The 25,479-nt window shown below is 53.1% G+C and overlaps 1 protein-coding gene and 1 long non-coding RNA gene across 3 annotated transcripts in view; both read right to left on the reverse strand.

Moving 5' to 3' along the window:
- The window catches only part of LOC133349636 (potassium voltage-gated channel subfamily H member 6-like), a 140,257-nt gene that overhangs the window by 10,683 nt on the left and 104,095 nt on the right, over positions 1 to 25,479 (reverse strand). The window contains exons 7-12 of one of the 2 annotated variants that reach the window (XM_061563233.1): positions 8,621 to 8,695; positions 6,483 to 6,665; positions 4,788 to 5,033; positions 2,623 to 2,858; positions 1,871 to 2,034; positions 636 to 835 (exon numbers count right to left, since the gene is read on the reverse strand). In XM_061563233.1, coding sequence (XP_061419217.1) covers positions 636 to 835; positions 1,871 to 2,034; positions 2,623 to 2,858; positions 4,788 to 5,033; positions 6,483 to 6,665; positions 8,621 to 8,695 — 1,104 coding nt within the window. The remainder of the gene's footprint in view (positions 1 to 635; positions 836 to 1,870; positions 2,035 to 2,622; positions 2,859 to 4,787; positions 5,034 to 6,482; positions 6,666 to 8,620; positions 8,696 to 25,479) is intronic. The other variant, XM_061563234.1, reaches the window with a different exon arrangement.
- LOC133349637 (uncharacterized) lies at positions 12,292 to 15,878 on the reverse strand. Its single transcript, XR_009755971.1, has 3 exons — positions 15,343 to 15,878; positions 13,712 to 13,807; positions 12,292 to 12,382 (listed from the first exon to the last, which is right to left on the reverse strand). It is a non-coding gene; the product is annotated as an uncharacterized LOC133349637 (long non-coding RNA).

The raw sequence follows: 25,479 nt of genomic DNA on the forward strand, positions 1-25,479 counted from the left end.
TTCCCCACCCACCCAGTCACCAACTTGTCGACTTGCCCAGACACCAACACACTTCCCCACCCACCTAGTCACCAACCTGAAGACTTGCCCAGACACCAACACACTTCCCCACCCACCCAGTCACCAACCTGTAGACTTGCCCAGACACCAACACACTTCCCCACCCACCCAGTCACCAACCTGAAGACTTGCCCAGACACCAACACACTTCTGGTTGTCTTCTGAGCAAAAGTAAAGCGTTCCAAAGCTTGGAAGCATTTATGCTCCTGTTTACACGTAGGCTTTCGCGACCAATATCATCCATAACACAGGCTTTTTTGGGGTTATATTGCGTAACTATAAATGTGTTTTTAAACCTTCCACCACCCAACACAGCCAATTAGTAAGGCTTGTTTTGTTGTTTTTATGACAAACCTTACTAATTGGCTGTGTCAGGTGGTGGCAGGTTTAACGACGCATTTATATTTACGCAATCTAACCCAAAATAAAACCTCTATTATCGATCTTTGCCCCTGTACAGTTCCCTTTCTGCCTATAACGTGCACCGATGCCTTCTTTCTATATTGAGGGCGATATTGACACGTAAAATAAAGATCGATCGATGGAACCGCCGCAGGCAGCTCCCGTGCGCTCACCATGTTCATGTCGATGCCGTTGGTGTAGGACCACGCGTGCTGGAAGTACTCCTCGAGGCGCTGCCGCAGGGGGTTGGGGATCTGGTGGAAGCGGATGAACTCCTTGACGCGCAGCATCTGCGTGTGGTAGCGCGCCGTGCCGGTGTACAGCCGCTGGATGATGGCCGATACGTTGCCGAAGATGCTGGCGTACATCAGCGCTGTGGTGGACAAGCGGCGGGTAGCGGCGGTTAGCGGCGGTTAGCGGTGATTAGCGGTGATTAGCGGCGGTTAGCGGTGATTAGCGGTGATTAGCGGTGATTAGCGGTGATTAGCAGTGATTAGCGGTGGTTAGCGGTGATTGGCGGTGATTAGCGGTGGTTAGCAGTGATTAGCGGTGGTTAGCGGTGATTAGCGGTGATTGGCGGTGGTTGGTGGTGATTAGCGGTGGTTAGCGGTGATTAGCGGTGATTGGCGGTGGTTGGTGGTGGTTAGCGGTGGTTAGCGGTGATTAGCGGTAATTAGCGGTGGTTAGCGGTGATTAGCGGTGATTGGCGATGGTTGGCGGTGGTTGGTGGTGGTTAGCGGTGGTTAGCGGTGATTGGCGATGGTTGGCGGTGGTTGGTGGTGGTTAGCGGCGGTTAGCGGTGATTGGCGATGGTTGGCGGTGGTTGGTGGTGGTTAGCGGTGGTTAGCGGTGATTGGCGATGGTTGGCGGTGGTTGGTGGTGGTTAGCGGCGGTTAGCGGTGATTGGCGATGGTTGGCGGTGGTTGGTGGTGGTTAGCGGTGATTAGCGGTGATTAGCGGTGATTAGCAGTGATTAGTGGTGGTTAGCGGTGATTGGCGATGGTTGGCGGTGGTTGGTGGTGGTTGGTGGTGGTTAGCGGTGGTTAGCGGTGATTAGCAGTGATTAGTGGTGGTTAGCGGTGTTAGCGGTGATTAGCGGTGATTAGCAGTGATTAGCGGTGATTAGCGGTGATTAGCGGTGATTAGCGGTGGTTAGCAGTGATTAGCGGTGATTAGCGGTGATTAGCGGTGGTTAGCAGTGATTAGCGGTGGTTGGCGGTCATTGGCGATGGTTGGCGGTGGTTAGCGACGGTTAGCGATGGTTGGCGATGGTTAGTGCCGGTTAGCCACGTTTGGCGGCAGTTAGCAGCGGTTAGCGACGGTTAACAGCGGTTATCGAGGCGAGCGAGGAAGCAAAATCAACGAGCGGTGGGCGGGGAGGTGGTTGGTGGGGAGGTGGGCGACTGACATCCGATGAGCATGACGCAGATGGAGAAGATCTTCTCCGAGTTGGTGTTGGGTGACACGTTGCCGAAGCCGACGCTTGTGAGGCTGCTGAAGGTGAAGTAGAGCGCCGTCACGTAGCGGTCCTTCACCGACGGGCCGGCCGCCGGGTCCGTCGCGTTGTACGGCCTGCGGGCGGCATCATGCTCACTCGCTCACTCGCTCGCTCAATCGCTCGCTCCGTGGTGCCGCCGTTCGCTCACCCGCTCGTTTGCTCATTTGCTCGGTAATTCAGTTGCCCCATTACATACTTTATTCATTCATTCCCTCACGTATTCATTCAATTACTTTTATTAACTGAATCGATTTATTAATTCAATCGTTTGTTCATTCGTTCACTCATTCAAACGGTAATTAATTAACCCATTCGTTCTCGTGAATACATTCAATTGGTTTAATTTACTCTGATTCATCAGAGTAAATTAAACGTTCACTTATTCTATTGCCCATTTACTTGTGCTAATTTACCTACCTATTCAGTAATCATTAACACATTCAATCTCTCAGGCAAATTTCTGCTGATAATTAATTAATTCACTCTCACTCATTCATCAATACAATTTATTCACTCGCTAATTCAAATGCGTATTCCCTCACTCGCTCGCTCATTAACTGAACCGCTCGTTCATTCATCAACGACTTACTCAAATCTCTCGCTCGTGACGAGCACCGAGAAACACGCACGGCGCACTCGAGGCGAGTGACACTTTCACTCGCCTGTTGATCTGCTTGCCGAGCGCGTAGAGCCAGCCGATCTGCTCCATGGTGTAGGTGCGCTCCACGTTGCCGATGGCGTACCAGATGCACGCGAGCCAGTGAGCGATGAGCGCGAACGTGCACATGAGTAGGATGAGCACGGCGGCGCCGTACTCCGAGTAGCGGTCCAGCTTGCGCGCGACGCGCACCAGCCGCAGCAGTCGCGCCGTCTTCAGCAGCCCGATGAGGATCGTCGTCTGCGGGCGGGCGGGCGGGGGCGGGACCAAGGGGTCGCGGGGGTCGTGTGTCAAAGGGCAGAGATGGGTTGTGGCGGCAGTGGCTGTTTTACAAAATGACTTTTTTTTCTTCTTCCCAATTACAATACCAATGACGGTAATACCCCGGTTTGTATGTGTGCATGTTGAAATTATTTTGCATTGTATGCAGCCAACCGTGCTAATCGCAGGTGCGGGGGAAGGAGAACAAACGAAGCACTAAAAGCATGTCTTCACAAATGAGTTTTAAATATAGATGGTTTAAAAGTGCATGGCTCCAGTGGCTTCCTAATATTGGAAGGAAGAGCGTTCCAGACAGCCGCAGAGCGTTCCAGACGGCCACAGGTCGAATGAGCTAACCCTACAGCCCCGGGAGCATCCAATTATTTATGAATGAATAAAGCGAATCATCTACAATGGCCAGGCTCACCCCGAGTCCCGAGGCTCTTATGAGGAGGAGGATCACGCTCGCTCGGGATGTTTGGTCAATCCCACTCCTGGCAGTTTGGCGTCTCGTGGAAATAAAGCGGGCAAACCCGGAGAAAACCCACGGTGCACACAAGTCGGGGAGACATCTCAGCCCTGCGACATCCTGGCCACGTCTCTCAGTCCCACAGCGACAGCACTTGGCAAGCCCTGGGGTGGTCACCCATCCAAGTTACTAAGCAGGCTAAGTTCTGCTGAGCTCCCGGGGTCTGACGAGACGGTGGTGCATGCGCGGCAGCCTGGAAAGGTCATCAGTGTGTATTATGTTGAACATCTTTCCAACCGTACATAGCCAACCGTGATAATGGAAGGTGTGGATTGCTGGGGCTCGCTGAGAGGGGAATATCGGCTTTTGATTATTTCAATGAGAACACATTTTGATCTCATTATATAACGTTTTTGATCAAATAAATAAGTTACGTGGGTTGAATTGAGAATGTATTCAGCTAAACGATACATTCCGAATGTTCACATACATTACACACACATGCAATGTCATGTACAGCACGCAATTCAATTCGAAGGCGTCAATAAGTGGGATTTGTTTGCGCGTGCGTGGATACGTTCAAATACAGACTCACTTCCTCAGTGTTTACCGATTATAATTTAGCAGGTTGATTAAACGACTACAGCTCGATGTCCTTTTTGCAGACGTGCCGCTTCTGTTTCAAAAGAGGGCTTTAATTTACGGCGGAACGCGGTGTCCCAACGGGCCGAATCGATGGACATCGAGGGGGCGAGGATGGGATGGAAGGTGAGGGCACCTCAGAATGAGAACCTTGATTCACCCTGGAGGAATCCAAAGAGCTATGAAGCTCTTTGTCACAGATGTCCAGTGTGGGCGCCAAACTCATCGTAATTCGATGCTGTCCGGCCGTGCGAACGCCCTCGACGGGAACCGACCGCTAATCCAATCGCGTTGGCATCACTTCGGCGTAATCTCTCTGGCGACGCGTGCGCTTCTCCCCAATTGCTCCTCGAGCAGAGGGCGGGTGGTGGGGGGGTGGGGCAAGGTTGAGCGCCCGAACCGAGCGCGGGCCACGCGGGCAGTGGCGCCGTTGTTCTACGCGGCCAGCGAAAAGCGCAACGGAATACAAATGAAGGCGATGAAAGTTAATCGGCGGCGTCAAAACGGCGATGGCCGAGGGGGCGGGCGGCTTCGGAGGGCGCACGAGGGGGGGGGTTGGGGGGGCGGCCAGCACCACGGCCGGCCACCTTTGTCTCCCCGGTGGCGAGGTTTACACCAGGTAATCATTTCAGACTGAGTCGACCGAGGGGAGGCCCAGGACCGGTTCAGATAATCGTCACTTGTGTTGGCCATGAGCGGGAATCGAATTCGGGTCGCCGGGTTCGTAGCGCGGCACGCTTACCGCTACACCACCGCTCTCCACACACGCACAGACGCACGCGCACACGAGGACAAACCTCATTGGAGCCTGAGCCAAAGATGAGCAGGTCGAAGGGGATGGCCGCCACCATGTCAATGAGGAACCAGCCCTTGAAGTAGTGGATGGCGATCTTGCCCGGGTGGCTCACCACCTCGTCGTTGTCGTCGACGTACGTCGTCCGGAAGTTGATGAGGATGTCCACGATGAACATGATGTCCACGAGCAGGTCCACGATGCTCAGGGGGTCGCAGGCGTAGGCGCAGCCCTGCCGCTGCCGGTCGACCTGCAGTGGCAGACGTCTCATTCGCTTACTACACGCAGAGAGAGCGAGAGAGAGAGAGTAGACAAGCGGTCTTCATTGATCACCACGCAAGAGCCACCAGGAGCCCGGAAATCGCTTTGCTCACTCGTGTGAACCCTCCCACGTGCTCTTTGATCACCGCTCTTGCCCCTTGCGTTGGCCCCGATCTTTGCCGGCCTCCTAACACTGGGCTCGACATCGCTCGCCACAACTCCACGTTTTGACGTGATTGCCCGAGCCTGCTCATTACTCTTCACCCACGTCGTTATGATGTCTTTTGGGGTTTCACCGACTCATTAATAATGCACACGCGCTGTCATCTCATTTGCCTCTTCCAAATTACGCCAAGGGCATGCATTGCCGTCTGAAATTGTCTGAAAAGCCAAGCCGTTCCACAATGCATTTTGGAAAGCCTTATGACTCGTGCACGTGCTTGTGGGCTGGCTAGGGGGTTGTCCAGGGACACAGCCTCTCTTTGCCCAATTGCTGCTCATGGGCACACAAAGGAAATGACATAACTGAAGCAAACTCACCCACGCACCCACCACAACTTACCACCCACCTACCCACCATCACTACAACCAACCACTCACCAACTACCACAGCCAACCACCCATTCACCACCACCACAACCAACCACTCACCAACTACCACAGCCAACCACCCACTCACCACCACAACCACCCACCCAATAACCACCACCACAACCAACCACCCACCCTGATAAATATTGCTAGACAACTTGATCCGAAAGTCCCCTAGGTTCATGGACTAAATGGTTATTTGGTTTGAAGTGGGGAGATAAGATTCACGCGATGTTATTTATTTACTGCCTTCTTGCCCGCAATTCTCCACGATGGCACACCACAAGATTTGTACAACCTGGCGGGTCCACTGAGTGGGCCCCACGGTGTAAGTGCGCAGCTCTCGCCAGCAACACAAGGCAACCCAGCAGCCTTTGTTTCATGTGTCTGATTCTGCTGCTGAGACTCGTCGTTGAGAAGACGTGTTCATGAACACACCGGTCCGGAGGACCCACGGCCTGACGGACGAGGGAGTGATTGCGTGGGTGTTTGCGGTTGTGCTGCTGTCGTTCGACACGAGGTCTGCAACTGAAGTCAGAGGCGGGGCTAGGGACACGCCCATTACTCGTGACATCAGTCGGTACAACGCGAACATCACGGCAACGCACCGTCGACACGCGCCTTGACCCGTTTGTTGCGTTCGATGTCAGCAGCAGGGCTCGGTTCGGTTTCCGCAGTGGAAAAACAAGCTGGCGCCTCGTGACTCGCGCAGGGATGGCCCGGCACTTGCCCGGCACGGGATGGCGCAAACGGAAACTGGGCACCTGACTCTGACGCAACTGAACCCTGAGGCGCATCCCGACTCAACCCCGAGTGGGCGCGGATGGGTGCCGCGCTTCCAGCTCACCTGCGGGTCGTTGAGCAAGAAGGCGGCAGAGAAAGGCGTGAAGACGGCGGTGTAGATGACGAGCAGCAGGATGAGCCAGTCCCACATGGCCTTGAAGGGGCTGTAGTGGAGGATGGTCCATTTCTGGATGCGTGGGGCTTGAAGTTTGTACTCGGGAAGGACGTCAGCTCCCAGAGAGAGGACCTGCACGAGGCACGAGGCACGCGGGACGTCACGCTCCCGCTCTCTCTCTCGTCGTCACCCACAGGTCAGAGAATTCCAAGACGTGTGGCTTTGAAATGATCAAAAAGGGTTGAGAATGGGATGATTGCGTGACTGAGGTGTGAAATACAGAGCGCAGAATAGTAGGAACAGATTAAGTGAACGTTAAACCGAAAAGCACACAAACTCAGAAGAAAAAGAAGATAAATTGTTGATAGATAAATTTTTTTGTGTGGGAAAGTATGGCGTGTTTGGTGTCATTTCTTCTGTGCCACGATGGCACAGAATGTTCCCCCGTAATCCCCATCCGTGATGGAATTTAATTACGAGAAGATGTCTATTCGCCTGCCCGTGTCCTCACCATAGCGATCTGCCGAAAGTTTGTCTTAATATAATACATTAATCTGGGCTAGGTACAATGTGGCCTAAATACGCAAACGACTCCTGCGTTGAGCTCGTACGAACTGAGTCGTCCCCGACTCTTCTCAACAGGAGCTCCAAGCTTCGTGAATGATCAATACAGCGGTTGAAATAACAACGTGCAAGAAGGGCCATCGCAGAGGCGAGCGCCTGACAGTGATTTTCAACCGTTTTGACGTCGAACTGCGAATCTCCAAACCACAAGTGGGACATCCGGGGACACACACCGCTCAGGCGTGCGGTGTGTGAGCGTGTATGCACGAGAGTCGCGCGTGTGCTTCCTGAGATTTGTCCCCTATCAGTGAGCACACGGCGAGCGCCCGATCCACGTCCCGCGCCCGCCGCCGTCGCTTCCGCGGCCGATGACGGCGGCCGCTCAAACAGAACGACGGGCGGCAGCCTGCACCGCTGCGGGAAGGCACTCCCCGCTGAAACAACCAAAACAGAATGGAACGACGCCGGTGAAGCGGTCGCCGTGACGATCGCGCCTCCTCGAACCCCCCCGCCCCCCGGCGATCGAGCGCCCCCACGGCCGCACTCGCGACGTTCGCAGCGGCGGCGGCAGCGGCGGCCTCGGAACGTGCCGGGGCTTAACGACCGCAACGGAGCGTGGCGGGCGACATCGATTTCCTCCGACGGTCGCCTCGCGTGCCTCGGAGACGCGCGACGGGCGCTGCAGAGACACGAAATCGATGGGCACCGACGGCGAGAGACGCCAGCATTGATTCGATTCACGCCGGGCGCTGTGCGCGGGACCCCCCAGGGAGAATCGTGTCCATCGCGTTAATGCGTCTGCAGCGACCTTCAGGGTCGCGAGCTTAATTCTGGCCCTGAGATGTCTCAATCTCTGCCGGCATTCAAAGCGCCTCGTGCCGTGTTGCCTGTGCGTGTGTATCTACAGGTGCACTACAGTAGAGACTGTGCTGTTTTTATACAAAATGAAAAATCTTTAAGCTTTGATTGATTAATTTTACAGAGCATCTATCATAAGGGAAAGTCATTGCCAGTCTTATTTATCCAGGGTGGATTTTATGAGTCTCAAGACTCTTGAGGAGGGTCCTGTCCTGCATTTGGATGTTTGATCCTCCTATAATTTTTTTGATGTACAATTAATTTTGTCTCCGAGGTGCTGTACATTGTCAACGGGGGTGCTTTTTAACGCTCGTTCGCACGCCGGAGATGCCTGTGGGCAGCCTGTTGCGACAAGCGCAGGGGTGCGGGGTGCATTAGGCCCACCCAGGGCCGAAGGAACGTGGCGTAGCGAGGCGGGCGGGCCGGGCTGACCGCCCCCGACGACGTGACCGACGCTCGCTCCACGATCGACTTACGGCGCTTCGCCAGCCCATGTGATGTTTCGCTTAGCGGCGGCTGGAGGAGGGCAAAGAGGGCCCAGTGGGGGGAGGTGGGGGGGGGAGCAGGCGGTGGGTGGGGGGGTGTGCTCCCTGGTGGGGGGGGGGAGTGTGCACTGAGCAAGACGTGCGCCCCAGCCTCCCGCTTCACCAGGTGGCGAGTTATACCTGCTGCAGCGTCGAGTCTAGTGCCGTGACTGGAAGCTCCACAATGGGAAAGGCGGTTTCGCTCTTCGCATGTCGCTGGATGATTGCACCAAAAGAAAAGGACAATAGACAAATGTTTTAAAAATAAAGAAGCAAACGAATGAATCACAAGCACGCGATGCCAACACAGTGACCACCACCAGCCCACCGCATGCCGTCACGCTGCACATCACAAGCACGCGCACAGCACCCGCTCGGCAGCGTGCGGTAACACCGTGAGCAGTTGGCTGCGGGGAAAAACGTCGCACCCGCAACTTGTACCGCTAAAATGTGCAGTGCAGAAACATGCAGTGTGTGTGTGTGTGTACACGTGTAGCTACACGCGGCGCACAAGTGACCTGCGCCACCAGGACAATGCTGCGCATTCTTTGCGCGTAAAAAAAAAACCGGAGATGCATCGAGCAGCGATTGGCGACGATCCGATTCGAGTTTCAAGTTGACCGGGGCGAAAACTCGGAGCAGGGGACAGGGCCCTCACTTGCGAGCGTGGCCTGGGGCATGGGTCTGCTGGCAGTAGGTAGCAGTGGTTGCAATGCACGGTCGCAATTGTGTAATTATATAGGCCCAATCGAGAGCAATCGTGAGGCGTCTGTGAACGACGACACGAAGGGACCCCCCTTGACTGTGAAGAGCCACTTGAACGCGCGTGTTGAGACATCGAAAATCACTCGAGCGGTGGCAGTAACGCGACAACTCGTCCGTTAATCACGGGGTGCAGCTTGTCCTCAGCTGCAAGCATCCTGGACAAAATCACCTCCCTTGAGAGTGAAACGATTTACATATTTATTTTATTATTTTGCCAAGAGCTGGCCGCGTGCTTTCTACACTGGGCAGTAACACCTGTGCTGCACACACACACACTTGATCAGTCTTTAAAAGCCAATGAAGCCACTGGTCGAGGCAAGACGCTGCTGTACCAGTGATACAAGATTGAAAGGCAGTCCACACTAGGCGACCCTCACACAACAACAACCGCCATTTGCCACCAAGTGGCGGTGACGTCACAACAGCACTTGTGCCAGGCTAGGTGCGAGGGGCTGGTAACCCCTCCACATAGCACGGCCTTGAACCGGTAAGCTCGGTGGAGACACCCATCCAAGCTCGTGCTGGGGGCGCTGGGGAGAAAGGGGGTCTCTGTGACGCCGTCTGGCAGAACCGCAGACTCTACCTCTCCGTTGGCAGATGCACCACCAGTGCCCCCCACTATGCCAACTTGCTGTGTGTTAGCCACCCGACACTCCGCTCGTTGTTGTGAGCGTCGGTTCTCTGCCCTCCGCTGTTGCTGGAGGGTGGCTGGCTGCAAATGCCCAGAAAGCGTCCTTCATGAGCCTCCTCTACAGAGGCCGAACGTGAAACGCCTGGGACCAGTCGTCCGCAAGTCCACTCAGCTCCATATCCTCCTGTATCACATTAGTCCATCATCTATAGCTAGTACCGTGGCCATTTGGCCCCCTCTATCCGGCCAAACAAAATCTGTTTGGGGATGCGGTGGCTGGGTATGTGGTCTAAATGACCGAGCCGATGTCGCCTTGCCTGCCAGAGCTCAGCAATGCAAACTGGTTAAACCCGGGATGGATCGTAGGCAGGCCAGACTGAATATTTGTAACCGGCGCAGATGTTCCATTTGGGCGGTCCACGTTTCGCAAGCATAGAGAAGGAAGGGCATGACTGTGGCTGAGAAGACCTGAAGCTTTGTATGGAGTGACAGACAAGTTTGCTTCCACACAGCGTGACGCAGCCCGTGAAAATATGCCGCCCGACTGAGTCGGAGTGAAACCTCTGCTGTCAAACCAGAGTTCATTATAGCACACTGCCAAGGTATGGAAACATCTCCATTCTCTCCACAACTGCCCCATAAACCTCCCCACAAATAAACTGCCCTCAAGCGCGCACAAAGACAAAGATCCCCGGTATAGCCTTAACAGAATGTAGGTGCAAGTGCTGTTGGCGAGCACCTATAAAGGCCGGAACACGCACATACATAACTCGTGAAAGCTCTCTCCAAAAAGCCTCCTCCTCACGCCCCCCCCATCTTCCCTCTCTGCTCATTCTCGACCATCCTGCAAGGTTCTCCGACTTCTCCTCTTCACCAATCCCATCTCTTGCTCCTTCCCCCCCCCCAGACATCCTCCACTCCCTCGCGCGTTCTCCCCTCGAGACCGATCGGCCAATCGCGTGCTCCGACCTCTGCACGATCGTGCGACGGCAGGTGGAGCTATTTATACATTTACGTCGGCGTGCGGCGACCTTTACGCGATTAAAACAATAAAGAACCCGGTCTAATTGCAGTGGCATCGCGAGACACGCTGGCGAGAAGTGATTTGTGTGCATTTGAGTCGTGAAGACATTATCAGCTCGGGGGGTGCGGAGCGGCAATCGGTCACGGGGTCCCCAGCGTTTGATTTGTCTCTCGTGGTGGTTGTCAAGGGGGCCCCGACTCGTAACGTTGGCCACCGGGGGGGGGAGCAAGGCACGACTTCACGTGTGTTACAGTATTCATAGGCGCCCGTTATATTTGTTCCTGCAATGACTGCGTCTGCGCGTTCTACGTCTGCGCATTCTACGTCGTTGATTTCGCTGTCAAATGACTTATTGTGTTTAGTTTGTTGTCCTTCCCTCGCACCTCCGATTAGCACCGTTGGCTACGTACTGTGCGAAAGAAGTGCAACTTACACACACACACGTGACGATTCATACAAACAATTGTGCGTTGACCCTAGCAAGAGGGGGATTTTTTTTATTATTATAGAGGGATCGCCAAACCCCGAGGCTGCAGATTCCCATCACCTTTGCCTCCCAGGTGTCTCCCATCGCCAATTACACTGCTGGGAAAAAAAATCAAGAATTAACAGAGGTAAGTAAATGAAAGTGCGCAGTTTAAGTGAGCCACTGCACGTTCACACTCTTTGCAAAAACAAGTGTCAGTTATTTTCTAAAATCACCACCTTGGATGTAACAAAAAAATCGATTTAATATATATGAACACATTTGTGAAATCCAAACAGTTATCGTTCAAAGTAAGTAGACTGGGCTTAAATCAATGCACTTTGATCTCTTAAGTAATCACAACACGCAGGAGTGAAGAAAATCATTCGTTTTGCGAGTTTAACTCCTGAGTGGAGATAGCAAAATAAACAGAAAAAGCACCGCCTTGCACAACAAGAGTTGTGTGGACTCAACACGGCCCCACGTCTCGAGCGGGTCAGCACTTGATGCCGCCACCCAGATGCCACCGGTTCTAATATATTTAATCTATCTCCCGGTGCGGCAGGTGCAGCAGCAACAACGGGGAAAGTTTCACCGCCTCTGTCCACCCAGATGAGCACGCTTGGCTACGGGTGGCTACGTACGGCGCGAAAGAAGTTCAACATCATCCATATTTATTTTATATCTACGTGACTTACCGAAAGACCCAAAGAGTATGAATCCGTGCAGTCACGAAAACGTCAAATCTAGATCAAACAATAAAATGGTGACCACAGTTAGTCTATCGGCAGGTCAGGCGTGGTGGGATGAAGCGTGGGTACCGCCACCTCTTCCAGGATTTCCTGGCCGGTGTGGAAGGAATGGGGGAAAACCCCCCTCGACAGAGGCTCTCTAAAGCTCGCACCTCGAGTTGGAGGCCAGTTTCGCCGGCAGTGGCGTCAGTGAGCAATTCCAGGGCTGCGCCTTCACCCCACGCGTGTGTGGGGGTCGTGGAAGGAGCAGATTGCGATGCAAGTTCTGTAGGAAATGGGAGCTCGAATATGGGGATCAAAGATAATACAATTTCATAGCATCCGGGATGAACTGCATTTAATACGAAAAAAAATCGTAAGGAAGCTCTAAGCATGTGATTGATAGTTTGAAGACGAATTTCTTGAAAAACATATTTTTGTGTTTAGTTTGTTGGCCTTCCACCCCCACCTACAACTAGCAACCTACATAGGATACATGTGGAGCGAAAACGTCGGACAACTTGCCGAACATCATGTGGGCACATTTCAATTGTTCTATGGGCGCCGTTGTCGCAAGAGGAGACAAGCCCCATTCACGATGCTCGTTAGTAGTGAGCAGTGCACCACCCTGTGTCAACGAACGGCCCCAGACAGATGTTACCACAGAGCGACTTCTTTCATGACTGCTGCTACTTTTAATTACTGGCACGGTATTGGTAATTCGGTATGGGATCCCTAATGATCAACTGTTAATTACTCGACTTAAAACTTTAGTGACTGCAGGAATTCATATTCTTTGGTTCTTTCGGTAAAGTCACGTAGATAGAAAAAATAATAATAATAATAATAAAAGTGAGCGTACTGGCAGTCTATAATGTAGACTGTAGCAATAGTTATTAAACTGAACCTGAGTGAGTGTACTGGCAGTCTATAATGTAGACTTATTTTGGTTCTTTCAGTCATACAAATAAAATAAAAACCACGACGTTTTGACCGCTTGTGTTGCGATCGAAACGTCGTGATTTTTGTATTTATTTTTGTATTTATATGACTGAAAGAACCAGAATAAGTCTACTTTACAGACCAGCACACTCACTCAGGTTCAGTTTAATAACCATTGCTACAGTCTACATTACAGACTGCCAGTACACCCACTCAGGTTCAGTTTAATAACCATTGCTACAGTCTACATTATAGACTGCCAGTACACCCACTCAGGTTCAGTTTAATAACTACTGCTACAGTCTACATTACAGACTGCCAGTACACCCACTCAGGTTCAGTTTAATAACTACTGCTACAGTCTACATTACAGACTGCCAGTACACCCACTCAGGTTCAGTTTAATAACCATTGCTACAGTCTACATTATAGACTGCCAGTACACCCACTCAGGTTCAGTTTAATAACCATTGCTACAGTCTACATTACAGACTGCCAGTACACGCACTCAGGTTCAGTTTAATAGCCATTGCTACAGTCTACATTATAGACTGCCAGTGCGCTCACTTTATTTTTATTTTTTCTATCTCCGTGACTTGACCGAAGGGACACGTGAATGACTCGTTATGCAACAATTATGTAATGTTCAGACTGACTGGCGGTCATTGCTCACACAAAGGGTGGCGTGCACTTGGGCGAACTTCGAGCGCCTTCGATGTGCTCGACTTGACGGCGAGCAAGGGCGGTGGTGCCCCGAATGAGGCGACAGCTGTTTGGTGACAACGAGCCGCAGCCAAGCCGTGGAGAAGGGATGAGTTGACAACGGTCGCGGAAGAGACGAAAGTTTAAGCCGAAATTTCAAGCCATTTACGTTTATATCCTGCTCAGATAATCCCCCTCCCCCCCGCCATTTAATTTCAAGCCTGCGAGGATGGAAGCATTACGCACGGGGTGCTGCGAGAGGATTTCAAAGCGGGTCTCTAAGCGGTTTGCAAACACCAGCACATTAAAGTTGCCACGCGCCACCAAAACCAGACGCAACAATTACGGCGCGAGCCCCAGCAATAGAGACGGGTCAAGTGAATGTAATGAAAACCAATACTAAATATTAAATACTAAATATAAAATACTAAATATAAAATACTAAATATAAAATACTAAATATTAAATACTAACTACTAAATACTAACTACTAAATATTAAATACTAACTACTAAATACTAAATATGAAATACTAAATATTAAATACTAAATGTTAAATACTAAATATTAAATACTACATATTAAATACTAACTACTAAATACTAAATATTAAATACTAAATATTAAATACTAACTACTAAATATTAAATACTAAATATTAAATACTAACTACTAAATATTAAATACTAAATATTAAATACTAAATATTAAATACAAAATATTAAAAACTAAATATTAAATACTAACTACTAAATACTAAATCCAAATGCTTGTAAATGAGCCGCGACTGCACATCGTATGGGGGATCTCAGCAGCTTACATGCCCAATACTCAAGTGTGTTCACAAATGAATCTGCAAAAACACCTGCGTAACAGACGCCAACCCAGCAGCTGTGGACCTCTACGACTGAAAGCGAGTGTGGACGGAGAGGAAAGGAATGATGCCCTCCTGCATAATCTGGCTCTGGATCGGGCAGGTGGGTCGTGAGAGAAGTAGGTGGTCGAGGGGAGACGATTCTTGGGGCACAAGACCGAGAGGAAGAGAGAGAGAGAGAGAGAGCGACGTTGAGCGAGGAGGAAGACAGAGGGACACGGGGGGAGGGAGTTGAGACCCGTAGTGGATGTGGCCGCTCGCGCTCTGCCGCTGACTGATAGCGGCGGCTCGAGGCGCGCCGATTCGGGCCGTCAAATGCCACCACGTGCTGTGGCTCGGACCTGAAACGTCTAAATCACGGTGCCGGTTCAAGTCGGGAGCTGTGGCATTTTTATTTCAATGCCCCCCCCCCACCTTTTTTTGAAGTCTCTAATTTTGTCGCGCATATTGATTAACATTAGCGCTTAAACATTGCGGCGTCAAGAATGTGAGCGTAAATATTTTATTTGTGCATTTTGCAGCTTCAACTGAAATTAACGCAAATATGATTTGTCGTTGGGGGGAGTCGGAGAGATGAAACTAATTAATATAACACCATCCACACAGAGACACCAACATACGTGTCAACACAAACCGACTCGCAGACAGATGCAGGTAAGCACGCAGCACAACCTGTACACAGAATAAACGCAACCAGTACAGAGGCAAAGGTGCAGCCCTGCAATTACCTGCTCACACATCTGCTGGTGGAAGGGCCTCGAGTGGGCTGTCTACAGTTTCCTCGAGTGAAGGGTGTTTGGCCTACTCGCCCACGCTGGTCAGACGGCTTGGAAGAGGTGGGATCACCAACGCTCTACCCTACCGCACACGACTGGCTGATCATCCAACATTTGGTTGAACCCATTTGTACTGCCTGTCTGGGCAAAGGCCCCGGGGTGAGATTCAAGAAGCCTGCAGCATTGCATCAGCTGCCGCGACCTGGCAAGTCACCGAACTGCGGTGCACAGTGCCGACTCAAACTGCCGCGCCGGGAGGCCGAAACGAACCGGCGACATTCTGGCTCGCCAGACCAGCGCGCCAGACGTGATTCCACGGCAGCGTGAGAGTCGCGCTGATGCACTTGCTAACAACACTAATGTGTACTGCTTATACAAAATCCCCGGGCCATGTGACACACAAAATAATAATCACGGAGCTGCAATGGGATGGAGCAAAATTCATAAAGGGGAGAGGGTGGTGGTTGGGGTGTGAGGTCAACCGCAGCTCGCCAAACACACGGCGCGCACACACAAATCCACCCCCACTACACCCCCACCAACCCCCTTCACTGCACCCCCACCACCCCCTACACCTCCACCACCCCCTACACCTCCTCCACTACACCCCCACCACCCCCCACCACCCCCTACACCTCCACCACCCCCTACACCTCCTCCACTACACCCCCACCACCCCCCACCACCCCCTACACCTCCACCACCCCCTACACCTCCACCACACCCCCACCACCTCCACTACACCCCCACCACCCCCCGACCACCACCCACCCCCTACACCCCCCCCCACAACAATGGCGCGAGCGCCTCCACCTTGGCCTCACGAGCCCCCCCCCGCACGGGCCCCCCGAAGGGCGGCGTCCCCCCCCCCCGCACGGGCCCCCCGAAGGGCGTCCTCCTCCTCACCCCCCCCCGGCCGCCTCGCGCGGCGCCGTCTGGACGCGAGCGAGCGCCGTGCGGCAGCAAGCTCGCAGGAGGCACGGACACTCGCTGTGGGTGTCAGGGCTGACGATTGAGTCCAGCAAACGGCTTTCTCACACCACTGCTGGCAGAAAGGCTTCCGCTAGGGGGAGCTGTACAGAGCCACTCGAGGATGTTTGGCCTACACTTCCTTCCTGTCGACCCAACCAACTGTGCCGTACCCCATTGGTGCTGCTATCTGCTGCAGACGTCGTGTGATTGGTTTCGCTTCTCGAGATAAGCCAGTTTGAGGCACAGTCGAAGACGCAGGCTGCTGAGCCTGGACTTGACCAGGGCCAGGAAGCTGGCAGCACGGATGGCTGGGGGGGGGGGGGGGTCACCTCCCACTCGGCAAGGGGTGACCGGGCGAGGGGTGCTTCACTTGCATCACGGGTTCCATCCAACCTCCTTCACGTCAGCATCATGCCGCTGCTGGCTGGGGAGCTCCGTTTTCTCTCTCCCGATTGTGGACGTCAACATCACCGCCGCACAAACACCGAATGGCGACCTGTGCGTGCATGTTCCACCCGCTGCTTTACCTTAAGCCGTAACAATATGCGGTTGCAGATGATTGCTCTAAAAACCGTTTAATAATCATCTAATCCACCCCTTTTCATAGGTCAGTATCATTTCGACTAAATGGGTTGAAAATGCTTTCATTACCGTGTCAGATTGCTCCTTCGCGTGGCACGGGAGCGAGTAATGATGTTGGCCGGCATGGCCCAGCAGCCCACTAGTGGGTGCCCCCCATTGCCCCCCAGGTTCCACCGCCCCCCCCAGGCATGAGTTTGCCATTGGACGAGGAGACACAGCAGCCGAGGGCTCGCGAGTGAGTGGAGACGTTAGGGGACATTTCAAGAGGGGGCCCTCCTCAGTGACCTGGCTCGGCGTTGGGTCCAATCGAGGCAGCACCGCTAAGAACGTTGTGGTTGTTGTTGTGGTTGTGGTGGTTGTTGTTGTTGTGGTTGTTGTTATTGTGGTTGTTGTGGTTGTTGTTGTAGGTGTGGTTGTGGTTGTTGTTGTGGTTGTTGTTGTTGTGGTTGTTGTTGTTGTGGTTGTTGTGGTTGTTGGGTTTAATTTTTCGGTCTCTGCCAACCGCGACGAGCGGCAAAGCTGTGGTGTTCAGTCAGGTGTTGAGGCTTCGGCGGAGCGTTGAAGTCAGCTGCGTGTGTGTATGCTCGGCGGATTGTTGCACCGCGTGACCCTGAGAGATGGAGGGATCTTGAGAAGGCCTGCATCTAGCAGTGGACTGACCAAGGCTGATGATGATGATCTAGCAAATTAGATTTTTCAGTTAAATTTGCATAACTCAACTCTTGATGGCTGAGATTTGTAAACGTAATTGGTGAGTGACACCGGGTGAACTGATTCTGGAGGCGATGAAAAACTAAGAATAGGCTTTACCCTTTCTGGCAATAAAACAGGTGTTAAGATGTTCAAACACTAAATATAAACCTTCTGGAAGAAATCAAGTCTGCGTTAACCACACGTACTCGTGGTGAACATGCAAACAGACATGCTCTGAATTTAGACTTAAAACTTTCGTGACTGCAGGAATTCATATTCTTGGTTCTTTCGGTAAAGTCACGGAGATAGAAAACAACAATCTAAGTTGCTCTGATAATTAATAGATGCATTACTTGCTTTACTACCCGGCTTCGCCCGGGACTTGGATTCTTGTCTTGATTAATAGACGTCCTATGTGGAGGGTTGGGGGGGGTGCGTGACGTCAGCAGGCACACATCGTGACGCTACCGCATGCGGTGACATCACAGATGGGACGTCACCACTCACTTGCTGTGCAAAATATATCCATTATTGCGCCCCCCCCCCCCCCAAAATACAACAGTCTATTTTGATAATTTTTGCATTGTGTACAGTCTGTAAGCTACCCACATGCTAAATTTCAAGTGTGTTGCATTTTGGGAAGTATGCTAAACATTTCGAACAGACACATATTCACAAATTTCCCTTTTATATTTGTAGATATTTGAAACTGATTGGCCTACACCAGAGACAGTCTTCTTTAGGGCCAAGTCTTACCAGTGTCAGACCAGAGAACGCAAAAGGCGAACAGCACAAAGGCAATGCCACCATCAGGGCATTTATAGCTCGGGGTGAGCAGCCTCAACATGGCACCTTGATTCTGCAGAGATTTACAAAATGAGCCGAGTGACGGAGGAGTCAATCCCAGCCTCTGACAAATTCCAACTCCCCACGCGCCCGTACGGGCAGACCAACAATTCCACTGGTGACTCGGCAGTCAGTCGGCTGGCATCTACACAGCAACCTGCAACATCTCACACTTCCACATCGATTGATTGTTTATTGAAGGTGTCAACTCTATGAGCTGTACAAAGGGTAAAGGCGCAGCCCTGCAATGTGTCGTTCATCCCGCTGCTGGCAGAAGGGTCTCCACTCGCGGCAGCTCTAGACAACTCTATCTCAATGTTAGTTGACATTCGTTCGCACAGTATGTATCCAGCCGTGCTAATCGGAGGTGCGGGTATGACAGTCTCAAGGGTTTCATCTTCTTGGTTCTTTCGGTAAAGTCACGTAGAAGGGAAGTAATAAAATAATAAAAATAAAACATAATAAAATAATTCTCACGACGTTTCGGCTACAACGCAAGCAGACGCTGTCTCCCCGACAGACCTGGTCTTCACCTAAGGACGGCTGATTGCGTTGTGGCCAGTAACGTCGTGAGAATTATTTTATTATGTTTTATTTTTATTATTTTATTACTTCCCTTCTACGTGACTTTACCGAAAGAACCAAGAAGATGAATCCCTGCAGTCACGAAAGCTTTAAATCGAAGTCTCAAGGGTATTTAGCCCACCCTTCCACGCTGGGCCAAGACAGCGAGAGGTCTCGGGCATACGGAGTCTACTGGCACATGGCACAATTGCTTTGCAGCGTCCGCCCAGATTAGCACGACCCGATTCATGGGAGGAAATGTTCTTGTTAGGGTTATTTTTATTGTACGTATTATGACGTATTATGACTGCGTGACCACGATTGTCCTCATCGTCATACTTGTGGAGTCATCATCACCGGCATCAGCAGCAGCAGTATCATCATCCCATCGTGTTTTGTACTGTATGTTGTCGTAACGTTCTGAGCCGCCCCTACTGGACATCTGTGGAAAAAAAAGCTGTACAACTCATCGGATTCCTCCAGTATAAATACATATTCTGATCCTGATCATCGGCAGCGCGACGTTTAATTTAGAACGCGCCAAAGGCTGCAAAAAGCAATCCACCACCCGCGAAGGGGTCCGGGTGGATAGATGGGGGTCCGAGCGAACAACGAGAGCACGAGGCGCGGTGTGATGAATATTCATCGCTCCAGTGGTGAGCGGCGCGCGAAGCTGCCCGCTGAGCCCTCCCTGCCCGCTGAGCCCTCCCTGCCCGCTGAGCCCTCCCTGCCCACCGAGCCCTCCCTGCCCGCTGAGCCCTCCCTGCCCGCTGAGCCCTCCCTGCCCGCTGAGCCCTCCCTGCCCGCCGAGCCCTCCCTGCCCGCTGAGCCCTCCCTCCGCTGAGCCTCCTGCCCGCATGAGCCCTCCCTGCCCGCTGAGCCTCCCTGCCCGCTGAGCCCTCCTGCCCGCTGAGCCCCCCTGCCCGCTGAGCCCCTCCCTGCCCTCTGAGCCCTCCCTGCCCGCTGGCCCTCCCTTCCCGCTGAGCCCCCCCTGCCCGCTGAGCCCTCCCTGCCCGCTGGGCCCTCCCTGCCCGCTGAGCCCTCCCTGCCCGCTGATGCCCTCCCTGCCCGCTGAGCCCCCCTGCCCGCTGTGCCCTCCCTGCCCGCACGAGCCCTCCTGCCCGCCGGTGGACCTCTCCCTGCCCCGCTGAGCCCTCCCTGCCCGCTGAGCCCTCCCTGCCGCTGCCCTCCCTGCCCGCTGAGCCCTCCCTGCCCGCTGAGCCCTCCCTGCCCGCTGTGCCCTCCCTGCCCGCTGAGCCCCCCCTGCCCGCTGAGCCCTCCCTGCCCGCTGTGCCCTCCCTGCCCGCTGAGCCCTCCCTGCCCGCTGAGCCCTCCCTGCCCGCTGAGCCCCCCCTGCCCGCTGTGCCCTCCCTGCCCGCCGAGCCCTCCCTGCCCGCCGAGCCCTCCCTGCCCGCTGAGCCCTCCCTGCTCGCGGCACGCGTCACGGCATGGGGGGAGCGGGGCCCTGTGATGGTAGCGAAGCGAACGACGTCACTGGCAGCTCGGGAGGGTAACCTTCAAGTGAGTACCGATAAAGCCCCCCCCCCCCCCCCACGGAGTGTCAGAATCAGCAACGTTACCGCAGCGAGTTGTGGCTTTGCACGACGTTAGTTTTTTAAATCTGTGCTGATAAAGGTCAAAAGTCCCTCTCCTGCATAACCACATAATTATATTTACGCGATCTAACCCAAAACACCTTTCTTATGGACATGTACTGGACGTTACCTACCCACAAGCGACCCGCCAATCCGCTAACCGCGGTGAACCCATTCTTACTGCCCGGTGGCACCAATCGCTTCAACTGGCGCGCCTCGTACGTTCAGTGCGCTCACCGCTCCACCGTAGCACCATCCCCAAAACATAGCGACATCAACTAAAACAATATTATAATAGTACGCAAATTAAAATGTAACGAGAATGCGCTATTATATGTAAGCACGTTTGTTTGTTGTTGCTTGGCTTTGTACGGAATAACTTTCTTGTCTGCTTGTAAATCTGTCCCAGGGATACCACCGCTAGTCAACTATTGTCCTACAGAGCGGGCTGTCAAATGCACGTCTGCGTCACTGCTCTTGTGACTGCAGAGGACGGCGCTGGCTACCATCGGCGGCACTGCAGCCAGTGGTGGAAACTCCACGTGTCTATGGCTGGCACCAGTCTACCCTCATGCGACAAACACCGACAATTATATTTTACAGGATCTATGATCGTTTTTACAATATCTATAATCGGGTATCCAAACGCTTGAACATTGTTGAATACGGTAAACCCCTGACACCGTGAAGATGCAACGCCTACCATTCTCATACCCGATGTTGCAAACTCAAAACTGTTCACGTAACTCCAAGCCACGGGTAGAATAGACATTGCCAATCAATGCAAAGTTTTCTACAACTCACGTGCGATTGAAGACGAAATATCGCATACAACCAAGTAGAGACGCAGTCTAGGGGCTGTTAAAATACTAAATAACAAACACACGTTCATGGTTGACTCTTTGAAACACAAGGCGATATACAAATTACTCTAATGATTACTCCACTGCCAAGTGAATAGTACACGCCGATATTAAGAATGCACACACACATTAAGGCATTGGGTAAAACATCACTGGCAGGACTTTTCAGAACCGGTCCTGAGCTTATGCTGAGGCTTAGTGGAGTAGCTTAAGCGTCACAATTCATCGCATCGGATCAGCAGCATTGGATCACGATCCAAAGGCAACTCTGCACCGGTATCGACATTCAGGTGTCTCCATCAGCAGAGTTAGGCTTGCTTCAACCATTGCCGACAAAACTGCCCGAATGTTTGAGTAAGAGACGGCTCTCTTGTAAAGCTGCAGACACACGCGGCGCGATGCCTCGACACAGAACGCAGTCGGCACGATCCGAGTCGCCTGCGGTACTCACCTCCTGGGTGACGAGGCTGGAGGCATGAGAGCGCTTCTTCTGCTGCTGCTGCTGCTGCTGCTGCGGCTCCAGTAGCTCGTCACTCTCTCCCAGTAGTTCGTGACTCTCTCCCAGTAGTTCGTGACTCTCTCCCAGTAGTTCGTGACTCTCTCCCAGGAGCTCGTCACTCTCTCCCAATAACCCGTGACTCTCTCCCAGTAGCCCGTGACGCTCACCCACTAACCCGTGACTCTCTCCCAGTAGCCCGTCACTCTCTCCCAATAACCCGTGACGCTCACCCACTAACCCGTGACTCTCTCCCAGTAGCCCGTCACTCTCTCCCAATAACCCGTGACTCTCTACCAGGAGTTCGTGACCTTCTCCCAGTAGCCCGTGACGCTCACCCACTAACCCGTGACTCTCTCCCAGTAGCCCGTCACTCTCTCCCAATAACCCGTGACTCCCACCCACTAACCCGCGATTCCCACCCATCTCCTTCCAATCCGGATCCATCTCCTCTCATGGCCCTGCGCTCGACGGCGCCACGGCGAGACGAGGCGCACCGCCGCCCATTCCCTCCGCCTCGTCTGGGACCCTCTCACCACCTCCCCCCACCACCTCCCCCCACCACCTCCCCCCACCACCTCCCACCCACCTCTCACCACCACCAGGACCCCACAAAGTGACGGCGGTCCCAGAAGCTGCTGCTGAGTTTGCTGAGCCGCTCTCACCCCCTCTCTCCCTCCCTCTACGGATGCCGCACAAGCTCTCACTCGCTCTCCCTCCCGTGCCACGCACCCTCGTGGGAGATGCTTCACATGCTCATTCTGACATCATGCGAGAGGAGTTGAATAACAATCGATAAATAATAGAGGGAGCCCATCGCCACATGCCACTCGCGCCAACGGCGACGGCTGCCGCCTACAAATAACCCAAAGTGAAGCTGCGTTACCGACACGCTGTGGTCATGCCGTCACAGACACGTGCGTGTGTGTGCGTCTGTGCGTGTGCCAGATTTGCCTCGTTTATCTATCGTGTACTTAGACTGCGCTTTTATGAATGCGGTGAAAATTCGCCCGTGAAATAATCTAGAGACTCGGGCGCAAGGAGGCAACCTCGAGAGAGAGAGAGAGAGAAGCAATCTGTGGGAGACGCAAGGGTGAACTTCACCCCGTGGCTCGGACACAAAACAACGAGTTGATAACTTTCGTTCCCGGGTACCCCCGCGGCTCCCCCTGCCCCACCCCGCGGCTCCCCCTGCCCCACCCCGCGGCTCCCCCTGCCCCACCCCGCGGCTCCCCCTGCCCCACCCCGCGGCTCCCCGGTGGACGCTGCCCCGCTGTCCCTGTGCTCCCGTCTCTCGGACTCTGCATGGACAGCAGCAGCAGCAGCGCCCGTCCCGTCCAGCCCAGTCTCCGTCCAGCCCAGTCTCCGTCCACGGCGTATAAGAAAAATCAAACCCCGCAAACAGTTTTCCACTCGTAAGCGTGACGCACACGCGGAGAGCTCCCGTTGAATTGACAGGGGGATTGACGAGGCTTTGATTTTAGAAAAAAAAAATTCTATAAAAAGGCATCAGCCACCCCCCTCCCTCCTCCACGACCCCCCCCCCGCTAACGACAATCGGCCTCAAATCGAGAGCCTCCCTGTCTAATCATCTTACGGGCGATTCCTTCGCATGGCTGGTACGGATTAGAGACGGGGAGCCCAGTGGCACTGATGTGGAGCGACATGAATTCACTGTGTGTGTGTGGTTAAGCTTACCTCGTGTTCATACCAGTTTGCCTTTTGGGTATTAAACGATTCAGCTGGCACGCAGAGCCCGGGCCGTGTCTTGTCAACGCAACTACTCGAGTCCGTGAATGTGAAATGCGATTACAAAAGAGATATGAGCGTAAAAGTTAAATCCCGATTTGGCATTGTTTGGTATTATTAGAACGCCGTCAAATAATGCACGAAAACAAAGAAGGCTCTGTATATATTTGTGTGTTTTTCATAACGGGTGGACGAACCGAACATTACTTTAAATATTGGAAATTATACCACACAATTGACGTTTATTGCCCTGCACATGACAAATGCTGCACAACAATCGTTTCCAAGGCCGTGGTACAACCATGAGTGATGTTTCGCCGCCAAGAGCATAATGAATGCATCGCGACGGGCGCTTGGAAGATCGTCGGAGGACTCGGGAAAAAAATATCTGCCGGCATTATTCATGTCTCCATTGAGTTACATCCAGCATTTGTTTAAATCTCCTGGTGTTTTCTTTGCAGGGTCATAAAAAACTAATTTCCCATCACTCACGAATGTCGGTCGAGGGCATAGCAGCAACACTCACTGACGTCCACTGTAAACCACACTGCTACCACCATGCACATCGCCTTCGGCAGGGAGCTGCAGTCAATGTCATCATCATCATCAGCTATGATCTATACACTGCTAGACGAAGGCCATCTCGAGCTAAAGGTCATCTGTGGCGTGTTCCCTCATTTCGTCAATTTTCACCAACTGGTGTCGTCCATCAGATCTCCTGGCGCGGCAGGAGTAACAATGGGCAAGTGTATTACAACTCGCTTGTACCCGCCAGGGTTCGCCGCGTGTGCTGGGGTCACGTGTGGGCACCTTAGCGCCCTCCGAGACGTCTGTCCGGCTAAGGCCATGGGCCCTCCAGTCGGGGGGCAATCTACAGAGCTACGGCGGCAGGGGCGCGAGAGAGACATTGCAGGACTGCAGCTTCACATGCTACCTGCGTGGCACGGCTGGCTACGTACGGTGCGAAAGACGTTCAACACTCGTGCAATGCGTTTGGTCACTTGTGACAGATCTTCTCTCGTGACGGCGAGGGGCGGTCAACTGGAACCGCAGCTGACTATCAACGCGACGGCTGTTGCTTTGTGGAATTGACGATGGCTCTGTGGACAGTGAATGGCAACGAGAACGCCAACTGCGAATGAGCGACGCTGAACGCTGCAAAGTTTTCGCGGAATCCTCCTCGCCCGACAGCGGCTTCATTATCGGTGTTTCACAGCGCCTCGGCGCTCGAGGGATTGGGGGGGGGGGCAGTGCTGGATGAAGCTGGTGCGGGGCCTGTAGCATATGTTATTAGGGGCCCTAAATATAATAAACACGTAAATATTATAACGCAAATTTTTTACTTGCATAGTAAAGTAATTGTATTGTTTCATTTGCTATTCAGCCAGATAATACGACAAATCGATAACCTTAAACACCCAGTCGTTCATGAAAGTTGAAGGCAGTATAGTACTATAGTAATAGAGCAAGTGCAGAATCACTGAACCGGAATTGATAGCTTGAAAGCATTTAGCGCGGGGCTCTTCAAAGCGCGGGGCCTGTCGCTACTACATATGTAGCTACATTTGCTACTCGGGCTGCCCCGGCCCGCTCGTCGTCCCAAAGGGCCGATTCCAAATACTGCGGACGCGAGAGGGGCGAGCGATCTGGGGGGGGGGGGGGGGGGGGGGGGCAACTCCAACTCACACCACGTGGCCCAGGCAATCGGCCACAAGCTGAGCTCGCGCGG

Source organism: Lethenteron reissneri, chromosome 31, assembly GCF_015708825.2.
Source record: "Lethenteron reissneri isolate LAM-NWPU_2019-01 chromosome 31, ASM1570882v1, whole genome shotgun sequence".
Lineage (NCBI taxonomy): Eukaryota > Metazoa > Chordata > Hyperoartia > Petromyzontiformes > Petromyzontidae > Lethenteron > Lethenteron reissneri.